The 19433-nt window shown below is 44.8% G+C and overlaps 1 protein-coding gene across 1 annotated transcript in view; it reads right to left on the reverse strand.

Annotated features, from left to right (window-relative positions):
- Positions 1–19433, reverse strand: part of LOC119406793 (zinc finger protein 37 homolog) — a 104257-nt gene that overhangs the window by 63477 nt on the left and 21347 nt on the right. The window contains exon 5 of the mRNA XM_049419822.1: positions 12254–12613. Coding sequence (XP_049275779.1) covers positions 12254–12613 — 360 coding nt within the window. The remainder of the gene's footprint in view (positions 1–12253; positions 12614–19433) is intronic.

The following is a 19433-nucleotide window of genomic DNA, read 5'->3' on the forward strand; positions in this document are numbered from 1 at the left end:
GGGAGATGTTCATGCACAGTAAAGCAAGAACCTGTTGTGTTGCTTGTCGGGAATCCGTGAAACAGGTTCCTGTGCGCGCGAGACCGGTGTGGCTCCCCGCATACCTGGCGCAAGACGTCACCGCTGCTATTAGGGACATTTATATGTATACTTTTTAACGTTACCGTGTTACCGGAACATATGTTTTAGAAAAGTTTCAGCTCCCCATACGTAAACGTTTACGTACGTACAGTACGGTCCACTGTTAAAGGGAACACTCCAATGAGCACCTTTCATTTTGCAGGCCCTCTAACAGCAAGCGGACAGGGAAACATTGCTCATGCACTGCACTAGTCTGTCAAGAATAGGCAGAACTGTCAACCACCAGTAGTCATGCAAATCTAAGCCACTATGTTTTTGCAAGAGAGCGAAATCCAAACATGCCCTGCCCGCAAGTGTTCCCTTTAACAGTGGATCCGTCTGTATGCAAGCGTATACCTTTACGTTTGTGCAAACCACTAAATGGTGATGATAACTGCATTTGAACTGTACTTAATTCAGATAACATTGAATTACCGCTGCGGCAAAATCATCAGAGAGGTTTTTAGCATGTGCAGTATCCTGGCATATGCAAAGGGGTGTAGGAATACCGGGTTACCAGACGACGGTGTCGACATCTTGTGACGCTTCGTGCAACCAGTCATGGACACGTTTGTTTTCGCCTAGTGTTTTTGAGGGAAAAGTGACTAAAAAGGCAACTCATTCATAATCATGCCACTGCAAGGCATTTACACTGGAAGTAGAACGCACAATGTTTCTGCAATGACAATTTTGTGCTTGCCTGGTTCATCTTGGCCCCGCTAGATGGCACCACCTAACCAGCCTGTCAGGAGCTTTAGGCCTCTCCCGTTTACGACTTCGGTATTCTAGGCCGCTCTAGCTGTGGTAATCCAGCTGAAACAAGGTGATTGCAACTGGCGCTCGCACTTCGGCTTATTTTGACTCGGCGGCTGGAGTCTCCACAAAGCAGATATTGCGAGTTGCCACGAACGAAGGTGGATTTGCGAGATATGGCAGTAAACGTAAAGCCTATCCGGCGAGTAGTTTACGTTCCATAAACTACTCATAAAAACTACTTGTTCCGTACACTACCGTAAAGGCCCACGCATGTGCAGATTCCTTCCAGTATCTGGTAACACGGTAACCTAAAGAAGTATACGTACAAGCTAAAAGTCCCTATTGAAAACGTGAGAGACTGACACAGACACAGACGGCCCATTCGAACCTCATCGTCTTTTCCTTTTCTCTACGAGCCCCCATCCTTTATTAAACCACTTCTTTTCCTACATTCTCTCGGCCCGCCGAAACTGATGGTATTTCTAGTGGGTACAGTTTTTGCACAGGCCTGGTAATCTTCCCGCCTTTAGTCTGAACTCGGCATGCTCGCACCAGTTCGTCACATCCCAGGATATACCTGTTATTCTTCCGAGTGGCCAAACACATCGTGAGGCATTGGGTTCCTCAACGATCACCATATCGTCGACCTTTAAGCCCTTATCTGTCGCTGTTGGGTAGTGATGAAGGGAACGAAGCTCAATAAAAATTCTTTCTTTAATCGAAGCCACAGGCGCTTGAGGAGCTTGTTCCTATGTCGTAGTTTTTTAATTAGGTCTTCCTGGTTTGTCTGCAATATTCGCCTCTGGTATTCCTCGCCGCTGTCCACCAGTTCAGCCAATAGAGATTCTCCGACTAAAAAATTGGCTGGACAAATCGGAGCAGGTTCTCTTGCGTCCGTATACGTGTAAGTCAGTGGCCTCGAATTAATTACGGCCTCTACTTCCGTCAGTAGTGTTGTCAGCTGTTCGCTATCGAGCGTTTGTTTTCCGAGTGTCTTGCGAAGCGCCGTCTTCACTGACCATATCAATCTCTCCCACCATCCTCCCGAGCACCATGGTGCACTAGGTACAATAAACTTCCATTCGATGCGATAGGAAGCAATGAAAGTGGAAAAGGGGGATCCATTCATGACGCTCCAAATGTTTTGCAAGTCTCTCGATGCTCTCTTCAATGCCAGGGCGTTGTCAGAGAAAATAGTAAGAGGAATTTGTCTGTGTGATAGAAATCTGCGAAACGCAAGGAGGAAAGCCGCTGATGACAGGCCACTTGTCAGTTCAAGGTGTACCGCTCTGATACTCGCACAAGTGAAAAGCAATACGAAAGTCTTCGCGGTGCCAGACTTCAGCTCCCTTTGCTTGACATAAAGCGGCCTGCAAAATCTATGCCCACGACTTCAAACGGTCAAGACATTCTGATTCTGTGTACGGGTATAGGTGCATACCTGACATCAGTAAGTTTTCCACAGTATCTTTTGCGCAAAAAACAGGCGTTGATGACTTTTTCGGCCTCTTGCTAGCTTGTATCACCCAAAATCGTTGTCACACTTACATCATTGTGCTTGACCCATTACCATGTAAAACACGGCAGTGCGCCTCTGTCACAATTAATCTCGTGAACTCATGTTTACGTGGCAGAATGACAGGATGCTTTTCTTGGTAAGTACCGTCAAACTCTTGCTGTCTTCCACCAAGGCGAAGTTCTCCTTTGGGACCAAAGAAGGGATGTAGATCTCTCAGCGCAGAATTCTTGTTAGCGGCTTTTTCGCGCAACAACTGGCAAATGTCTTCTTTGAACACCTCTTTCTGCACTTGAAGAATGCATAATTCTTCAGCGTTCTTCATTTCTGCTGCGGATATTTTGCCTTGAGTGGTTTTTTGCTCATGTCGGCACTTTTCAACAAAGCGAAATACCAGCGCAGTGACGTGTAGTGACTTCTGTAAGTCACTGAATCTTGTTAGATCGATGAATGTGTCATCTTTACTTTTCGCCTGAATCAGTACCTTAAACACTACAGGCTCAGGTTCTAGGTCCACATTTTCCTGTGAGATCATGATGGGTTCTGTAGGCCATTCCGAACTCGTTCGCGGTAGCCATTCTGGACTGCTCCACCAGACGAAGCTTTCCAAAAGAGACTGCAGACATGCCACGTGTAATCAGGTCTGCGGGATTCTCTTGTCCCGGACAGTAACGCCATTCTTCTGTGACCGTTACACTTGAAATTTCTTTCACCCTGTTTTTGGCGAACTGGTTCAGTTTGTCCCCCCTTCCTCGGATCCAGCTGAGCACAATAGTGGAGTCGGTTCACATGGTGCAAGGAAACTTCCGGAAATCCCACGCGGATCGGATGTACTTCAGTAGTCTTGCTCCGATAACTGCGCCCATCAACTCCGACTTCGGCAATGTGAGCGACTTCATCGGTGCAACTCTACCCTTCGCTGCTGTGAGCGTAGTAGTAGACTCGCCTTGCAGGTTGGTTGCCTTCAGATAAGCACATGCGCCGTATGCTTTCAAACTAGCATCCACAAAAATGTGAAGTTCCGCCGTATCCGTGACTCCTTGGAAGCTGCTTCTTATGCAGCGCGGAATTCTAATCGAGCCAAGCTGCAGGACGTCCGTGCATCATTTATTCCATGGTGTGCCGATTTCCTTGGGCAACTCTTCGCCCCACGCAACGTTTCGAACCCACAATTGCTGAAAAAGAAGCTTGGCTGTTACTGTGAAGGGTGAGAGTACTCCAAGAGGGTCATAGATCCTGGATGCCGTTTTTAGTAGATGCCGCCTTGTATTTGCCTTTGTTGACGTTAAGTATTTCTTTACTGACTTGAGAGTAAATTCAAAACTGTCGCAGTTTGTATTACACTGCATACCCAATACAGCCTTATTGCCCAATACAGCCGTATTAATGCCTCCATCTATCGGCTTTTCTTTCGCCAGAAACACTTCTTGCAGTGTGTCGTCATTGGTTCTCCATTTTCGAAGATTCATCCCAGCGTCATTCATGATTAACTTCGTTCTTCCGTAAACTTCAAGGGCTTCTTTGAACGTATCTGCTCCAATGAGCAAGTCATCAACATAAAATGACTTCTTCAGATTCGCCGCCAGCTTCTCGCCTTCAGGACCAGCTAGGTGGTTATGGATAGTAGCCATCAGAAGAAATGGGCTTGATGTTGACCCAAAAGGCACGCGCGTCATGCGCCATTCGACAACGTTAGCGTTCTTCTCGTTGGGTGTCTTAGCGAACCAAAGAAATCGAAAGGCGTCTCTGTCTGGCTCTTGTATCTCAATCTGCAGGAATGCTTTTTCGATGTCCGAGTTCAGGGCGATTAAGAACCATCGAAAACGAAGTAGCACACACAGAAGCTCTGGATTTAGATTAGCTCCCTTTCCCAGACAGTCGTTGAGTGATAATAGTCCTGGGGCATGGGATGATGCATCAAACACAACCCGGAGTTTGGTGGTCAGTGACTCTTTGCTGATGACCTCCCGGTGTGGCATGTAGTAAACCGGATGGTGATCACGAACATCCTTGAGTGCAACTTCTGCGTGACCATGCAACATATACTGTCGAATGACTGTATCGTAGCGGTCAAGCAAGCCTTCTTGTCGCGATAGTCTGTTCACCAGCCTGTGTAGACGGTTGATGGCAATGTCGTGATTATCACCAATGACGTGCTTGCATTCCTCTTTCTACGGCAAAGCAACAGCGTATCGGCCATTGGACTTTCGGGTGGTCTTTCTGAAGTGATCCAGGGACTTTCTTGTAGATGATTCATAAACGTCCTCAAATCCATTGTTTCCAGTTCCCAGAAAGATCGTAAAACTTGAGAAGTCCTTTAATCTTCAACTTCGCTGATGTCCACTCGCATAACATAAACCATCAAGTTAGTGCTGTGATCGAGAAAGCTTCTCTGACGAACCGGTCCTTGCAGCGTCCATCCGAAGCAAGTGTTGACGGCTGTGAGCCCTTGAACTTCCATACTGCGAATGACTTCACCAGTCAGAATGTTCCACAGATAGTCAGATCCGATCAGAACATTAAGTTCTGGCTCTTCATCGACTTGCACGATCATACGGTCGTCAGCCAGGAATTTCTTTTCCAAACGCAGCTGTTGTACGAAATGGCTGTCAGCTGATGGCGCAGCGATGTCGTGGCATATTGCCAGAACAACAATAGCTTGTATACAGTAAAGCCCGGTGCCTTGTTGAATGCGTAAAGGTACTTCAACTATTTTCCTATGTTCAGTTCGAGAAGGAGATGCGCTGCCGAACGTGTTGAACGATATCCTTGTCTCCCCTATGACCTTGAGATTCATCTTCATGGCTACTTCTTCTTTGATGAAGGACCTCTGACTTCCACCATCTAGAATACCTCTGACACAGCGGTGCTAGTTACTGTGGATGATCAAAGCACGAAAGATCTGCAGATATACTTCGTTATTCTTGTTGTTTACTCGCTGCCCACTGCACGATAACTCTGTGGAATTTGACACTGTTGTTTCGGGGGAAACGAATACTGCTGTACAGCTTCCTGGTGCATCTGCATCGACCCGTAGCTTGCTACGATGGATCGCACATGGTTGCTGCATGCCTTCCATGGCAAGATGAGCACGTTAGCTTAACTTGACAGGCTCGTGCCTGGTGACCCCTGGTCGTGCAGCGAAAACATGCTGTCCTTGGAGAGTTTCTTCTTCTTAGAAGCAAGAGACAGGTCGCTGTCACAAGCACGCGTGCCATGCCTCACTGTGGCCATCAGCTTATGGCTTCTGGCCAACTGAAACCAAACCAAGCCAGATAAAAAAAATGGCGCTGCGGGTGCATGCATGCCTCGATCTCGCCAATCTAATACAGGCAGTTTGACCGTGTCTGACTTCGACTTCGCAATCGCGGTGTCGCGGAACGCGATAAGCAATGAAGTTTGCCTGGCACCACGCTCAACTGCCGTAAATCGCAAGTCGCGCAATCCGACCCTGAGAAAATCCTCAATATTCAAGGGTTTTCAAGGACCGGAACGAAATTCCAAGACTTTCAAGGCCTTGAAAATGAAATTTTCAATTTCAAGGGTTTTCAAGGATTTCAAGGACCTGTGTGCACCCTGTATACAGTTGAAACTCGATTTAATGAAGTGATGACCATGCTCAATTTACTTAGTAAATCGGGAAGTTCGTAAAATTGTGAAAGAAATTTTTCAGCTCTCAGAAATGTAAAATTGTAACGTAGCGAAACCCAACAGTTACCACATCCTTTTTTTGCCACCAATCCATGATTGCGCCTGTGGAAATCCGTGAGGGCGGCCCGGACATGGAGCGTCCCATGTCGCCCAGACAAGGTGCCACCTATGTCCGGGTGATGCGTGCCAGGTGGATGGTCACGTGAAGTTATGATCGGCTACCCATATGCGAAGATGCGGAGTACTAATGCAGTGATTGTGCGAGCAGGCCGAGCAAGAAAATTGCAAGGAGACGAACAGTGCAATTTCTCGCATAAACCAGGAAACAACGTAAGCACCCACCACCACCCGTAGCACCATAAGAGCACTACCAACTGCAGAGTTCATTTTTCTATGCATGGGCGCAGCATGCAGCCTCATCACACTAAAGCTAGGGCCGAGAGTAGGGTGCCTGGAAGTTTTAAAGCAACAGCATTCGAGTGCACACACGAAAAACCCGTTTCTGTCGAAACTGGAAGGAAATCATTAATTTTTTTACTCCCCTCTTTCAGGAAAAACTTTGTTAAACCGGGTTTGGTGGCAAAGTTTGTTCGTTAATTTGGGTTGACAATAGCACAGATCCCAATGGGTATTTTATGCAGGAGAATTGAAAATTCTTTATTAGATCAAGAACTTCGTAAAATTGGGCTTCGTTAGATCGAGTTTTAACTGTATACATCTACAGTTGAAATTACATACATAACTTAAAATTGGCCATGCATAAATATTGATTTTATTTTTCATCCATGCACATCACTATTTTGAGCTTTTACACCAATGATTTCTCAGTTTTACTCATTATGAAATGAAGCCGACGAGGTCATGAAATGCTGAATGCAGCGGTACTACCCTTTTTCATGTGTGTGAATCTACGGTGTTACACACATTTAGTTACAGATATCAACCACATTAACTGCCAAAAAGTTGAATGTAAATTCATTCATAAAAGCATCATGTATATATAATCTTCGGCCATGAGTGATCCAAATAAAGAATGAAGTGCGAACAACACAGAGACACAGCGCTTGACTCGGTCTAACTCTTGTCCACATGTTTGCACTCCTTGAATCTTTTACAGAACCATACTAACAAGCCGAAATGTCAAACTTTATCTAAATATAAGCATATACAAAAGGCCAAAAGGTTCCCAATAATGTTATTGGATGTTGCAGATTACGTATTATGATGTGTCAGTGTTACTTGAAACATTCATAGGATGTCCATGTCTAACGGTGCAACTCAAGCTATTTATTGTTGTGATGTATGCACGACATTCATGCAACTTACTATAAGCAATATACGTGCAACGTCCACTCATGACGATCATACACCATGGTAACATAGATGCAACGTTGAATTTCGCTGTTTAACGTTGCACGAGATCAGCGACATTTAGGCAACATTGACACAACATTCTGTGTTACTTGGTTAGTCCAAGGAAGCCATAGGGGACATTATTTGTAGTTTTGACGGTAGTGCAACTCCATTTATCCCGCAACAGTTCAAATGTTGGCAGGACAAATATACAGTTCGCTATGCAAATGCTCAAAAGCTATACATTGGCCTGCCTCAGACACCTCACACCCAGGAATCATTGGCAAACTATGATGTTACAACTCATCACTATAGACTGCTTCAAGGCAACCAACACCTCTCATGGAAGAAATTCATGAACACTTTAAAAGTTGAACTTAGTAAGACAGATGGCTTACTTCTGTTGTAGACTAAGAAAGTGTTGCATTGTAAATGACATTCAGGGGTGGGACAGCTCAGACAGCTTTTGGAGCAGAAAAAATAGCGTTTTGGAGCAGGAGTACTGTGTTTTGGAGAAGCTGGTCAAAAGTAAATCAACCTTTTGTTTATGAAATATCACAGAACCAAAGTACTGTTAAGGAACTATTCTGTGGTGAAACTGGGTATATGGGTTTGGGAGCAGTGTTAGGTGCATGCAAAACTGCCTTCTGCGGCAGGCATGGAGCATCCAGAGAGACGTTTTGGAGCAGGCTTGGAGCAGCCAGGAAGACCTTTTAGAGCAAGTTTTGAGCAGTCAGAAAGACCATTCAGAGCAGATGTAGCACCGTTTCACAGCAATTGTGAAGCAGCATTTGTCCAATGCTGCATTTGGCAAACACTAAGCTAAATTGTGCAATATCCTCATTTAGCTATGTACACACATTGGTGTTGTCCTTTTCATTCCGTTTGTACGGTCACCTCCCAATAGACACAGTCGTGCTAGGTAATACAATGTCTGGGGAAATATGCTTGTATCCTGGAAGTCTTCTTCTAGGTTATAAACTTTTCCAGAACAGCAAAATAATTTGGCGTTTTGTTATTTTGGTGCTATGCAATACTGGACACAAAAGACCATTTCTATCAATTAAAGTTTAGTTTTTCATGCGACACTTTGGTGTAATGAGCTTAAAAACACACACAAAAAAAAACAAGAGCTTGGTCTCAACACTTGTGAAACCTCCATCCTTTTCCTCTTTTTATTTCGTGGCGCGTAGCACCTGTTGAGCCAACCTCCATAGCCGATCACAGCCTTGATGAAATGGAAACCAAAAACACGATGTTTCAGTCACGTTTTCGCGCACGGGGCTTGACAGCTGTCGCACCTCACAGCTAAATTCTGGTGCCGCGGCACAGTACGGCACTGATAAACGAGTTTGGTGTATCGAGTGGTTCAGCGCAGGATGGCGCAGGGAAATATGTCTGGCGCTAAATGGCGCAGCTGTTCCACCCCTGACTATTGTATGACAGCTAGGGCAAATGATCCCCGTTAGAGTAATTTAAATGGTAAAGTTGCAAGTTGAAAAAAATTAAAAGTTAAGAGTGGAATCGAGGCTACTTGAACAAGTGTCCAAATATGAGGCAAATTTTGCGAGCACGGAAGTCACATTGCACGATGAAGCAAACACCGTCAGGGACGCAGTCTTTAGGGAGTCAGCGCTCCTCGCGTAGACATAACAATAACTCGTCCGGGCCAATTCACAATGTTCCTGGCCTCGTTGGTGCGGCATATCTGCATGGAGCCGGCAGCTACCTGGCAAGCCGATAATGCAGGGCTATATAGCGCTATAAAAGCCACCGCATCTTAGTCCGATGTTAGGTTTACTTTTCCTAGTTCCAGTTTCATACAGAACATCACATTGATATTGCGGACGAAGCAGAATCGTAGTTGTTTACACCACAGAAAACGAACTGGTGGTTGTCTGTTTCTGCATTTTGGAGCAGCGTGGTGCAACATCAGGAAATATTGTGGTTTAGGCGCAACTTGGCGCAAGTCGGGAATGTAGCACTTTGGCACAGCTGTACCATCCCTGGACATTTCCATTGAAATCCCAGATGTAATCCATGTATGCAAAAAATTTAATGAAGTAACATTGCCCTGCCAATGAACAGTTGAACTTGTATATACCGAACCAGGGTATATCAAATTATTGGTTACTTGAACGAATGTAACGTTCCCTTGAAAATTTTGTACAAAAGTGTAATGTCCACATTTCTCTATTAGAATGCTGCGCTGTACTTTGCTCCTGCAAATGCAGCACAACACTCTAATGATGCTCAGATAAATTGTTCCAAACACGACTGTTTGTGCAGATGCTGCCTAACAGGGCCTTAATCTAAACAGCAGTGTCAGTTAGAAAAGTAAGCAAGGTACATGTCTCAAAACAGGGATGGCATCTGCAGCAGGGATTATATTTGCTTCTCAGAATGATAAATTTCCGATAATAAGCTTCACTGCAAAACAGCTGTATCAATAATACAAACAGCACAGAGAACTACTCCACTCCTTCAGCAATGCAGGAGACTTCCTGGTCTGACATGCATGTTCCACAAAATATGAATGAAAAAAAAAATGTTATATTTTGTCAGTGACACAGCCCTAACATCTCAAGAAACTGTCTTGAGACATGAAGCTTTCAATTAAGCTACAGATGGGCACATGTATTTCTAATTATTTCGGGATTTCTTTTGAGCTCAACACATCCTGGCTTGACGATGCACACAAGGATGTTGACATGTCACAGAAACCAGAACTGCCAAACACAGTTTGCTGCTCCAGACTGTTTAATATTTACAGCAATTTTTGTAGCAGAAGAAACACTTTTTAGAGCAGTTTTGGAGCAGAAAAAATGTGTCTTGGAGCAGCGTTACACCACAGAAAAAGGGTGTTTCAGGTCACTTGAAGCAATATACCAGTAAGTGTGTGGCTATTTCGTGCATATTCTCATTACTGCGGGAACAGGAAATGCTGTTCTAATGTAAACAAACAGAGAAGACGAACAGTTGGAGAGCAGCCGTCAATGAAGCTCTTCTCACGAAATATGTCATTGCTGGCTTTACCGCGATAAACGAGACGTGTGCTGAGGTGAAGCATTGGCAACAAGGGCAAGCACAGCACCTTCTGCGAGCGACAGGTATCAAAACGTCATTCCACACAGAAAGCCAAACCAGAAAACCTGCAGCCTCGCATTAAAATTAATTTGTTGCAAATAAAGACCTTCCGTTTGCTGATGTCTATATGCACCATTCATTTCGTCATCAGCCCAATTGAGTGTGGCTAATGCCCAACTATATTAAATACTTATTAAGGATTACTCGGTATGCAAAGACGGTGAAACTTCACTTAAATATCAAGAGACTTCAGGAAAATGTTTGTTAAAATGAAAGTTCACTGAACTGAAACAGCTGTGTTGCAGCTTGTTATCACGAGTTAAGAAAACATCAGTTCAATGAAATTTCGATCCATTTATTTGCCATGCTGCTTACTTGCACGTGAATTTCGTTATTTTTGTGTTTAGGCTTGCTCAGCATTTTGTGAAGAATGCAGTATTAGTGACTAGCTTTTACGTGATGTTAAGTGTTCTTAGTTACGTGGGAATAGGTGATTTTAGTTATGTGACTAGATGTTACGTGAAGTTGCGTGATTTTGAGCCACGTGACTAGTTGTTACGTGGTTCATGGTGGCAACATGTCAAGTGACTAGCTCTCACGTGATGTTACGTGTTCTGTCACGTGATGTTGCGCGACTTTAGTCACGTGAGTAGTTGTTACGTGAGGTTAGGTCATTTTAGTGGAATGACTAGATGTTACGTGATTGTAGTCACGTGACTAAATGTTACGTGATTTTAGTTACATGACTAGCTGTTACTTGTTTTTGGCACGTGACTAGCTTTTACGTGAAGTTAAGTGATTTTGAGCCACGTGACTAGTTGTTACGTGGTTTACTGCGGCAACATGTCACGTGACTAGCTGTTATGTGTTTTTGGCGGGAACATGTCACGTGACTAGCCAGTACGTTATTTTAGTCACGTGACTAGTTACGCGATGTTACATGATTTTAGTCACGTTACTGGATGCAAGCTTTTTTAGTCACGTCAGTAGTAACATAATTTTACGTGATCTTTAGTCACGTGACTAGTTATTATGTAGTTGCATGATTTAGTCACGTGACTAGATATTACATGATACGTGTTTTGAGTCACATGACTAGTTGTTAGATGATACACATTTTTAGTCACGTGACTAGTTGTTAATGATGTTACGTGGTTTTTAGTCACATAGCATACTCGCCCATGATATTGCATTCCACGGCAGGAAAAACGGCGCACATCTTGTGGGAGCGAAGCAGAAGATGGACAAAGCGAGCGCATGCCGGTTCATTTTTGTTCGCACTACCCAGTGCAACGAAAAGCTTTAACAGCTCCACTATCAAAAGTGATATCAATCAATTTGCGCAAAACACTTCCTTTTATGAAAGATTGCATAAATTTGCAGCATAGTTCTGCAGCGAAAATATTGCTTACACAGGACAGATCAAAAGTACATTGCCCACTTCACTACAAAGGATTTTAAAGTAGTGCGTCCCATTGGGCCTACAATGCAGGAAAGGGCAGTAATGAACATAACAAAATAGAAAATATAATAATGTAATTTGAACACCCCCTTCAATTTAATTACGATTACGCTCAATTTCCTTAAGGAAACAAAGTAGATTCATGTGGACCGACACCGTGTGCTAGTTGACTACAATGAACAGACTGTCTAGCACCATGGAAAAGGCTGCACTCTCCACTAGTGTGTGACCTGTAACCAATGCTTGTTACATACCTTAGAGCTCAAACAACAAACTGAACCTAACGAGAAAGCTAAAAAGTGCCTTACCTGCATGAGACTTGATGTGCACAAATAGCGATGCTTGATACTTTGTTACAAATGAGCACGCGTGGCACCGAAGCATCAGCGGCTCTTTCATGGCAGGAGGTTCCGCTGTCGTGCGGTTGCACTGTGAAGACTCGACCGACTTGGCCCCTTCTCTGTTCTGGCAAGTCGACGATTCAGATTCTCTCAAAACCTCCAAATTTGCGTCTCTTTCACTTCCGCTGTTGCTCTTTTCTCGGGTCTTGCGTGGGGCAGCTGCCTCAGATGAAGCGGTGCAAGAGTCTTTGCTTGACCTTTCATTTTCAGTGATGTTGTCCTCAGCCTCGGGTGGCTGGCTTGGTGGAGCTTGCGACAAAGATCCAGCTGAAAGACATACATGATAACGTGCAATACCAGAAATCGCTTCACTAACTGCATACATAAAGGCAGGAAAATGTAAACAATCTGAAGAGACCATGCAGTTACATTAGGCATTACATTACATTGTTCAGCAGTTGAAGAACACCTTGTGTTCACATTGCCTTGTGAGGATGTGAGTGTTATTTGTTGTGAGGATGAAAACAAATAACGCTCCTTTCATGCCTGAGCGGGTCAGTGAAGAGTACATTCAGTACTGCTTTTTGGCATCATTATTTATGCTTGCCGTGAGCCGAACTGTTCGGCTCACACTGGAGAAGCATGTGACGTGAGTCATCACGTGACGGCACGGTGTACGACATCATGATGACGTCACAAGTTCTGGCGATATATGACGCCATGGTGACGTCATCACGTGATGATTTTTTTGCATCCCTCGTGTTGCCGCTGCCGATGCCGACAGTCAATTTTCGTGTTTGATGAGGCATCTGAGGCATTCGCATTAATATTGCATATCTAACGTTAGCAGCCTGGCCGTTAACAACCTGGCCTTACATACCAAACTGGCGTCCACCATGTCACCTCTGTGCCGCGCGCTATGCAGTTTCGCTGATCATCCACCTCACAGAGTGGAACAGCTCAACTTTTTTCTTCTTTTTATTGCATTAGCAATTATATGGACACTCTCTGCGGGTTTCTGCCGTAGCCCTCATTTTCCGTATAAGGTTCAAATTGATAACATCACCTCGCACATTGTATGTTCTACCTGTGACTAAAAGCTCGCGAGCGCTGGCGACGAATGCGGCTGAAGCAAAACGAGCCGGCCATCTTTGTCGCACGGAGGGTAGATGCGATAACATCATCCCGTGTGCGAGGCCTGCCACCAATTGCTCATTAAAGAGAGAGCTAGGAAACGTCCCGCCCGTCTTTCATAAGGAGCATGAAGGGACGCCAGGGGAGGGGGGCTGCGACTCTCGCAGGGCACAGTCCAGTAGCGGTTCCAGAGTGAGGGGGGGACACACTCCCCCCCCTCCCAAAGCCTGTGTCAGCCCCTTCTCCTCTCTTCAGTGCCCGTAGCCCGCCTCCTTTGTCAGGTAGCCTCGGCTACCACTGCCCAAAAGGGGGAAGGAAGGAAAACCTTGTCCCCACTTTCTACCTCTCTTCTCATCATTCTGCCCTTTTCTGCTTCCCTATGCACATTCCAACGAAGTCATTTTAGGCACCCCCATAATCCCCCCTGGGCTGTTGTAAATATGCGTGACTGCCTAAAATGCGCTGCTGAGGCGGTGACGTCAGTCTTTGTGCTCCTGCGCCCCCCCTCCCCTCCCCTCGATTGGAGGAAGGACCCCTCCACCCTACCCCAAAGTAGGCACCTGGATCCACCCCTGGCGCAGTCGCACGCGCTATCTCAACGCTTAGGCCCGTATTCTGAAACGCTCCTTACCTCAGTGAGGGGGCCTTAACTGCTTGAGAACGCCTTATCACGTATTCTGGAACGCTCCTTACTAAGGTTCCCTCACTGAGGCCCTCCTTGGTGCTCCCTCAAGTTAAGGTAGCTCTAGGGCTACCTTAAGGCCTCCTTACCTTGCTACTTGCACTGAAAGGGCGCTTCTCTGCAGTACTTTGTCAGCGACAGTGTGTCTGATTTCTTATTTTCGATCGATGCCTTGCACTTCTGCGCATGCTTGCTATAATTGTATCGTCGTCGTTGTTGGAAAATTGCTCGCCAGGCGTGTTTTCGAGCGTGCAGCCGAACGGCTGTCAACATTTTTCGTTAAGATTGCGCAGCGCGAAGAGGACAAGGCATTTTACAAGAATAGAGAAAAAAAAGAACAGACTCAAGGAATGCGAAACGGTAGGCCCCCCTCATCGCCCACCGTTCGTGCTGCTGTCTTCCAGGAATGACAGTTCTTTGGATTGGGCTAACAATGGCATTTTTCACATGACATGCGGGCTGTTTTCACAATGGGGCAGGTGCAGTCGTCCAGCTAAGAGAAAATCACATTGGTCTTAGCGAACACAGGGGTTCAGTGGTTCAGCCGCATGCACTACAATGTATGCCCAGGAAACCCTTCTTTCCTTTTCTGCGAATTACCTCAGCCACTGAGATTAGCAATCCGTCGTGATACAGGCGAGTGACCTGTGCCTGAAAGCTGGCGCCTACTCTGTGACAGCATGACTATTTTAATGCGTTGTAGAAGCAAGCCCGAACAATAACCCTTTTGACAAGCTTACTGTGCGGAGTAGAGCTTGTATGAGCCTGGTTCATACGTCCAGCAAACATGATCACGGGTGAAATCGGGCTTTAGATCAAGGAGCCCGACAGAATCCTAGAAGGGATTCTGTCGTGTCGTGTCGTCACGTGTTATGACAACGGGCGATATACATTATTCAAATATTCCAACCATTTGTGACAACTCAGAATGCAACTCCGAAGCACCACACTGTAAGACTACTAAGAAATCGTGCACAAATATCTGAATACTTTCAGGACTTGGGTTCCTAGGAACTACTGCTGTAAGATGTCCTCGTTTAGCAAAAAACAAAATAAAGAAAAAACAGTTCAATCCACGAAGGCGCGATGCACGACCTGATAGACGTGCCCTTGTTTTGAATGTAAACATGATAATTTACTTGGACATAAGTACATTCGAGTCAAATTTGCACTAAAGTGAGGAGATTTCACAAGTTTAACACTACTCGGTTATGAAAATCAATCTCACCCACGTCTTCAATTCTTTAAATAATCTTTATTACTCGCTCGCACATAACATGTCGTTGAAATGCATCAATGAACGCAATGAGCTCCAAGGTTGCTTGACCATCCTGTTTTTGTCTGCTGCAACAGGCGAAAGTTAAGTAAACGGAAAAGGTTGTGCACCCACATCACGAAAAATCAGTGTACACGTTATTATTCATTGTTATGCACAAAAGACATTCCTTCATTGCTTGAAAACGGACGTTTAGTCAGTAGTTCATACGTAAAGCAGCTTTGCACGTTATTATTCATCGTTATGCCTACAAAATATTCCTTATTCTTGCTTTAAAACGGACGTTTAGTCCGTATTTCACACGTACTCTCGATCCCAGACTTGTGAAACACGCGCCTTACCTTACTGAGGCGGGCCTTGGGAAAGGAAGGTTGAAGGAACCTTTTAGAATACGCTGGCTCCCTCAAGGAGCTCCTTAAGATAAGGAGGCATGAAGGGCTCCTCACGTAAGGTAAGGAAATGGTCTGAGGTAAGGAGCGTTTCAGAATACGGGCCTTACTTCGTGTTTAGAGAACTGACAGCACGAAAACCGCTTCGGTCCCTGGAGCGGCCAATTTCCCTTAAACCAGCGTTTTGTTGAGTTACGAGAAATCGGATCTAAAAGATGTAGCTACTATCCTTACTTCGTATAACAATACAATTTGTTGGTATCACATTCATTGCTCTGTGATTTTTTTTAACCGTCCGCTGTGGACCTTGGAAAGCGAGGGGCAGACGAGTAACATGGCGTAGCTGCTTCACAGTGGGCCTTCCGACACCAGGGCACATATTAAAACCGAATTGCGGCTGCTCAGACCAAGAGGCATGCTTTTATTAATGAGACGACATTTTTTTTTAAAGCAAGCAAGAAATTCAAATTGGGACCCTAGACTCACGAGCTCGAAAGGGCAGGGTCTTTTAGGGAGTATTTACCGCAAGAGCGATTACAAGCCCGGATGTGGTGGCGGACGGAATTATGAAAACGCTCTTCTGGATAAAGATCCATGGATGAATTATATTTTACGAGAAGTGTCAATGTGTTCCCACCGTTCATATGCTCTTCCATGGACACGAAGCAATGGAAATTCGTTATTATTCCATATATTTATGGTGTAAGAAAAATTGACATTATGCATACATCTATTACATACTGGTGTTCCCAGATTTCATTCCGCGATGTACATAAACAGAAAGGAGACATTTTAGCGGCACGTGTGTAGTTATTACTGAGCACTGCTTTAATTACGTGCCGTACGACACTTCAAACAAGCTACCAGCAGCGTTTTTGGAACACATAACGTCCGCCGATGAATCGCCGCCACACTTTCTCGCTACCAATTGGAGTAGGTGTCACAAGCCTCCGCAGAGAGCGTGTTTCGCCGTCAAGCTGACTTGCACAACAGAAGCTGCGTCGGAACTGTGCATGGCATTGTGGCTTACTCGGGACGCATGCGAATGTGCTTTTTATGCAGCAGAATAATTCTTGGTTGTGACTTTGGCTGCCCCAAGATCAAGCTGCACATGTTTTGACGTGCCGCCGGTGCGACTGCCAGTAACAGACGCCCCCAAACCGAAGACTCTGGCATTGTTTGGCACAATTTCTGTCGATATTATCAGGATGGCGCATTAAATCCAATTTGGCACACTTTGGCGCAGGAGTGGAATCACTGCATTAGTCCGTAGAACATATTCGAAAAAGAAAAATCTGTGTAAGGGTTGCAGCTATCCTTTCCACAATCCACACGTCTTCAAAACGTGAGCATGTGTGCAATCTTCTAGGCGCTGTCAACAGACGGCTCGAGAGAGCACAACAAATACGAATACACCCAACTGAGATTTTTTTTTAAAACTGAACTATCTATTAATTCAACTAAGGTGTTATTCAAATGGGTTAAATAAAATTTAGGTAAAGAAGCAAGATAAAAACTTGAAGGACGCTTGAGCCTCGCCTTCAAAAGTAGAACGCGCTAGCGTTATCGGGCCCCGTGCGCATCGCATTCTCTACACTAGCCTGGCTCCTGTTCTCAGTGCACGCCTCAACCATGCCAAAAAAATGAACGTCTGTAGGGTAACATTGGCCATTTCATACTATCATAAAATGCCTACTGGGTGATTCCACGTAAGATCGAACAAACGATAGCTGGTCGACCTCTCAAATTTATTTCAAAATTTTATATATTATTGCCTGATGAGTGGAAAGAAGAGATCCGCAATTTGTTTTGCCACCAAAAATTTTGTCGAACCACAGGAAATCAATAATGACGAAGAGGTGGAGTGGAGCGCTCATCCGCTCTGCTGTTTCGGCCAACTTTCGTTATGAATTCCACAAAATATATTAAAGTTAGGTAGCTGAAATTTATTTACCTAAATGTATGCATGTTTTTGCTTCTGCTCAGGTATTTTTAGTTTTTATGTGTAGTGTAGATGTTTTTATAAAAAACCTCAAAAATGGCCCAATCGGCAAAATTTTCTTTACTTTGAAGGTCTTTATCTCAAAAAAGCCTTGTAGCATAGCGACAAAAATTCTGCATTACGTTCTTCGCATGCGTATCTACCAAACTGCCAAATCTTGTATTTATATAACTTTTCAGTAAAGAGATATGATTGGGCTAAGTTCAAGAAAACACCGAACAATGGAAACTTCTGACGACAATTAAAAAAAAAACCCATTTTTTAAATTTCTTAAACTTTGTCCACTTATTCTCCTCCACATCATCTTTCACAATCATTAAAAACATGTGGCATAATGTCGTTGCACTAATAGTTACGGCCCCTCCAATAAGACCCTTAGGCAAGGATGGGCAATTCCGACTTCTTGCCCAGCAAGTGTATAAAATGCAGGCAGGACTGAATTTCTTTTTATTAAAAGGTCAGCAGGTACCTAAAAAGGTGTCGCCGGCACTGAAGACGTTAATTTTGAAAATATTTGGTCACTGCAGCGGCCACGAGCGCGGGGCTACCGAGTAGGCGTGCACCCGAGATGCTCGTTGTAAGAGATGGAGCAGTGAGAGCACGTTCTCGCGTCCTCAGACCGATTGAGTTCGAAACAGCAACACCTCTCGGGTGACTTGAACGCACGTGCACCGGTAGTCGCAGTGATCTGGTTAATTGCGACGATTTCTTTTTCAGGGGGCACAAGAATGTCATCGTTATACAGTGCGTTCCGTGAAGATCTTTCATTGCAGTGGTAGCAAAAGCACGCGTAGCACAAGTAGTCCGTCTCACTGACAGTCACTGATCTTTCGGGCGTTAAACGTTCCTTCAAAGCATTTATGTCTAGATCGGTAACTCTGCGAAATTTTGGCTTCTTTGCAATAATTAAAGGATCGTACTGACACGATTTTGAGACATCGCAAAAGGGACATTTTTTGCTTCGTTGGTATGCAGTGTCCACGCTGTCCACACACTAGAGTCGGAGAACACGTATAAAATATTTTGATTTGACTTTGAAGTTTTCGTCGCTGAGCATTTGCAAGCCAGCCACACTGCAAGGACATTATCCCGACAAGTCAAGACAGTTCCTCCGAGTTCGTGAGTTCTGCGTCTTGCATGCAGCCTAAATCGTAGAAATCACTGTCAGGGTCACTGGACGACAGTTCACTCATCGTTGTCTATTGCACCACGCGCAGATGACGGATTTCCCGCTAGTACGTCGCGAATTTCTGTATCTCCGTGACGTCACACTGCTATGAAACGATACTGAGAAGCCACCCCCTAGATATCGAAACCGAAAGTCTTTTTAAGGTGGCGCTAATTAAAATATATAGGATGCATTCCCAGGCACCACAATAGTCGTTTTACGTTTCTCGACACCAGTATTTTTATTTAGAGCAACAATCCGAAAATTTTTTAAATTCGTGTCACTACTCCTTTAAGCTTGTTGTGCTTCGAAAGGTAGTCTCCACAACAGACTCATTCAGAGCTATACTTTATCGCCATGAGACGCACAGGAGGAGCAGAGTAAGAGCAAAGCACAAGAACTATCCGTGCCGAATGAAGTGTGAACAGCGCACCGAACACGCGGCCAGTTCAGGCCGTCTGCTGCCGACATCTGATATAGGCAAGCGCATCCGGTC

The sequence above is a fragment of the Rhipicephalus sanguineus genome, chromosome 10 (genome assembly GCF_013339695.2).
Source record: "Rhipicephalus sanguineus isolate Rsan-2018 chromosome 10, BIME_Rsan_1.4, whole genome shotgun sequence".
In the NCBI taxonomy this organism is placed as follows: Eukaryota; Metazoa; Arthropoda; class Arachnida; order Ixodida; family Ixodidae; genus Rhipicephalus; species Rhipicephalus sanguineus.